The following is a 4,338-nucleotide window of genomic DNA, read 5'->3' on the forward strand; positions in this document are numbered from 1 at the left end:
GCCACCTGGCCAAGTTTAAGATTGATTTGCCTTTAAAATTCCTGGATGCCTTCACTGAGTATATCCATGCTGAAGTCAGCAGGAGACCTGGCTGCTTTCTCTGGTTTCTGGAATTCCTCCTAAGGCTTAGCTGGCTGAACGGTGTTCCTTATTGCACTCAGGAAAGGGTGCACATGGCCAAACCTAGAAGCAAGCAAAAAACCTGAAAACTCTTATCCGATGGGCAACCCTGTTTTCCTGTTGGGCTCCTGTCTGAGAAATCAGTTCACTGCTTGTCTTAGACTGCCTTTTTAACACCTAACCCTCCCACCCACCTCAACTATCCTCCTGCAAGAAGTGGTTGTTACCGCTCTGTGACAAGTCCTAAACAGACCCTCGGGGCCAGGAGAGGGGTTGTGGCACAGCACCTTTGAAAAACACAAGCCCCATGCCCCTCGATTTAGAGTGTGCTGCCTTCCTCCCCTTGCAGACGCTTCTTGGAAGGCCTGCACTTTCTGAAAGCAAGACTGGCTTACGGACCCACCAGAGAATTCCTAAGCAGCTTGATCACCAGGTTTGATCACCTGAGCCACACCAGGCTCTCACACACCTGTCACAGATGTCTGTATCCTTTTCTTCCCATCCAAGATCCTCTTGGGGCCTGTTTGTTTGGAAGTTTGGGGTTTCTCAGTCAGTGTTACCTGGGTAAAGCGGTGACTCTTGTCCTCCTTGCCCAGGCACCAGTTCAAGTGCTGCAGTGGTCTCCGAGGATCTCCCACCGCACAGCTGTGGTAGAAGGTGGGCACCTCATGGTTCTTCAGCTCTTCCCACTGCAGGAGCCCCTCCACCGGCGTTCCCCGGAGAAAATCAAAGTTCCACTTCTGCTGGGCCCCCTCAGCGTTGTTGCGCAGCATGTGCTGGAAGTCCCACCGCAGCCGCTCGTGGTCTACGGGGCCAAAGAGGCGCCTCCGGACACGGGCCATCTTCCCCAGCCTCCGCTCCATCTTTTCGCCCTGGTGCCGCTCTCCGGTGAGCGTACACAGCAGCGACTCCCTGCCAAGGACAGAAAGACCATCAGCCACCCTTTGCCTGCTCAGTTTGGTGGGCACTGCATGCTCTTTAAGGGGACTGTGGCAGTAAACCTAAATACTTTTGATCCTGCTACAAGAAATCTTAAGGATTGAAAAGAATTTATCCCAGTCTCCAGTCTAGAGTGAGAATTCCCATCTGTAGGATGTGTCTATTGAAGGATAGGGAAAGCTGAAAAGCCCTCACCTCTTTTGTGCATCCTTATTTCAGCGGATGCTGAGTGAGGGTTTGCCCAAAGGGGACAGAGACACACGAGGAAGTGGACAATGTCCCTTGAGGCAGTGCAGGAAAAGGCAGAAAGCACAGAAGCGCTACTTGGAGAAAACTACCGTGAGTATCACCTTAAACAAGGGAAAGGGCATGAAAAGGAGGAATTACAGCACAACGAAGGCTGATGGCCACCAGTAAAGTACAGAAGACACTTAATTTTACAGTGGAGGTGGTATCTCTTTCCTGACTGCTCTTACCACTGCTTGGTTTGCGGTGTCAGCCAAGCTGGAAGCTAAAAATGATCAGAGCAAATCACCTGCTTCTTGCCTGACATGTTCACTCCCGTTTCTTCAAACAACTGCCTGAGAAATGGTCCCAGTCACAGACAAAACCACTGTCTTGTTTCCTACAATGGCAAATCCCATAGGCGGACTTCCCATTTGGTAGGCCGCCATGGGGGCCGATGAGGAGAAGAAGTGAGGTTTGCACTCCCCCCAGCACGTAAGGTGGGGACACGGAGAAACAGAGAAGAGGAATCAGGCATTCTGCAGGTTTCATAGGCCAGAGGGGCATAAATATACCAAATACATTCACCTACTAATTCTTGCATCGGGTCTTTAATTTCTGGATGAGCTTGAAAATAGATCTTAAAGGTCATTCAATTCTTTCTCTGGATCCACAAAACTCAGCCCCCCTCACAAGCCGTGACGGGTAGCAGCAGACAGGCTACAAAGAAACCTCAGAAAAGTGTTAGCAAACAGCCAAATTTTGGATTTGTTGCGCTACTGAGTTCTGCAGATCCTAAAGAGCGTAAGGACAGAGCTGAGAGAGGTCAACTGGTGATTCGCCTGCAGGTCATGGAGACAGCCAGAGCAGCAGAGCTGCTGCAGAACCTCAAGCTTCAGGCTTGGTCTCCAACATCCCAAAGGGTGCTTCAGCTGCAGCTGACGCAAACTCAGATACGACTGGTATAATCAACTCCTCCCACCCCCCCCCCCTTATTATCTTTGCAGGGTTGTATCTAATCCACATGAACCCTGAGCACCCCCTTGCAATCACAGCCCAAGTGCCTACTCTGAAAACGTCACTTGGTGGCTCCGGTATCAAGAGCTTGTCAGCAGCAGGGCAGTGTTGGCACTTGGATGGCTGTGCACGCAGTCTGCCACGGAAAACTTGGATACTGAGGGATGCGGCTGTCTCCTCCTAGGTGGAAGCCAAGCGTCAGTCCTGCGGCTGACAGCGTGCCTGAGCAGCGGAGGTCTGACGAGGCGGGCCGGCTCCTGCATCTGTTCCTAAATCTAAGGCTCTGAACCAGCGTCCTGCAAACGCATGGCCCACACCACAGAGCGCCAGGTCTGGGTTGCCCTTCCGGTGCTTGGATCTATTTGAGACCTCGAGTGTGGTTCTCTGGAGGCTGGTGCCTCCCGTGGAGCTCCGGGAGGGAAGCGGAGTCACCATGTTCCCTCTGGCACACCACCTGGGCCTGATGAGACTACGGTGCCTCCTGGGCCCCAGGCGGGTCCCTCCGGCGGGACCGTGCCATGCGGTCTGGCTACGCCGGCTCCTTGGGCCTGAGACTGCTGCCAACGGGAGCAAAGCTGGCAGCTGCCCACCAGATGCCACTCGCTCCCCATAGCGCCTAGGAAAGGTAGGAAAGCACTTCTCCAGAGGAAAACTGCTGAGAGCACAACAAGGACATTCCTCTAGGTGGCATCCAGAATCCCCGAAATTCCCACGGAAGTTTTCCCGGGGATGGCGCAGCCTTGCCCTTAGCGTGGGGATACTCGGCGGTGCCGGCTGTCACTACAGCTAGTGACAATCACACCTCCGCTGCTTCTTCACCCGGTGCCCAGCCCCTGGCAGCCTGCACTGGGTTCATCCACAGGCAATCGGATCTTAGGAAAAGGCAAAAGGATGCGTGCAGTGCTTCGCAGGAATACTTCCCCATGTTGGAAACTTCCCTCGTTACGAACTGTTTGCTATCAGTGTGAGGAAGAAAGAAGGCATTTATCGACAACTGTGGCCTCTCCTAACAGCACATTTCAATACCACACAGGAATGAGCTAGGGAAGGCTCTGCCCTGTTAACGATCAAACCTATTCCAGCACAGCCTACGGAATCCAGTGCCTTGTCTTTAAGATCGTCTAATTCCAGGTGTTTCAAAGGAAGATAAAAAGCCTGCAGAGAGGATAATTATAGAATAACCTTTCCCTATGGAAAGTTTCCTCCTAACACGCCTAGCTGTGCCATGAATCACAAATGCTTATAATTCCAAACTTACATCATGAGTATACACTGCCTGTTGTCATTTCCATTATTCAGTCACATCCAGGGTGAAATCCTGGCCCTTCAGAAGTCAGTGCAAGTTTACCAGAGAACCAGGATGTGGCTCCTCGCTTTGTTCAGGACGCTTTCCAAGTCTTGGCTCCAAAGCTGCACCGTCACTATTCCCACAGCTTAGTCTGAGTTGCGTGGGTGTATTAAAACACTCATAAAACACCACCAAAATGTTTCTGAAACGCAAAAACGTTGCCGGCAGGGTCCGTCCTTTCTTATTCCATGATTTCTGCACCACCTCAGAACAAGCTGTGAGCCTCATTCTGCCAAGCCCGTACCTAACCGCGTGCGCATCCTTACGGCGCCAGGACGCGGGACAGACGCGGGACGAATGCGGAAGGCTGGAGCTCTGCGCTCGCAGCGGCCGCTTCGGTTTTCTCCCCAGTTCTGCACTAGCTTGAACGGGTTGAAGAGAAACAAAAGTTTCCTAGGCAGGTCAGCGTTTGCTCCTTGCATCGAGCTTTCAGAGCACCAGAGGCACGTTCTCCCACATTTCTGAATTTCCAACGTGTGCATGAGTTAAAAATGGTAACAACCACGGGAATTTAGTGCTGTGGATATGTCGTTTTCATTCTCTCAGGGAAGCTCTGCTTCTAAACAATTGTGGTAAGGAAAGTGTGAGCCATAAATCTTATTTCTGCCTGGGGCGGGTGCGCAGGCACCTTTAGCTCATCCTGTTCTAGAACTGCAGCTGAGAGCAAGGTCTCCCCGTCCCTCCGGGGC

The 4,338-nt window shown here is 52.2% G+C and overlaps 1 protein-coding gene across 1 annotated transcript; it reads right to left on the reverse strand.

Moving 5' to 3' along the window:
- Positions 1–581: 581 nt before the first annotated feature.
- Positions 582–983, reverse strand: LOC104509657 (cyclin-dependent kinase inhibitor 1-like). The gene has a single exon (XM_010151679.1). It carries the CDS (start codon positions 981–983, stop codon positions 582–584), a length of 402 nt encoding a protein of 133 aa, XP_010149981.1.
- Positions 984–4,338: the final 3,355 nt, after the last annotated feature.

Source organism: Eurypyga helias, unplaced genomic scaffold, assembly GCF_000690775.1.
Source record: "Eurypyga helias isolate BGI_N326 unplaced genomic scaffold, ASM69077v1 Scaffold51635, whole genome shotgun sequence".
Classification (NCBI taxonomy): Eukaryota; Metazoa; Chordata; class Aves; order Eurypygiformes; family Eurypygidae; genus Eurypyga; species Eurypyga helias.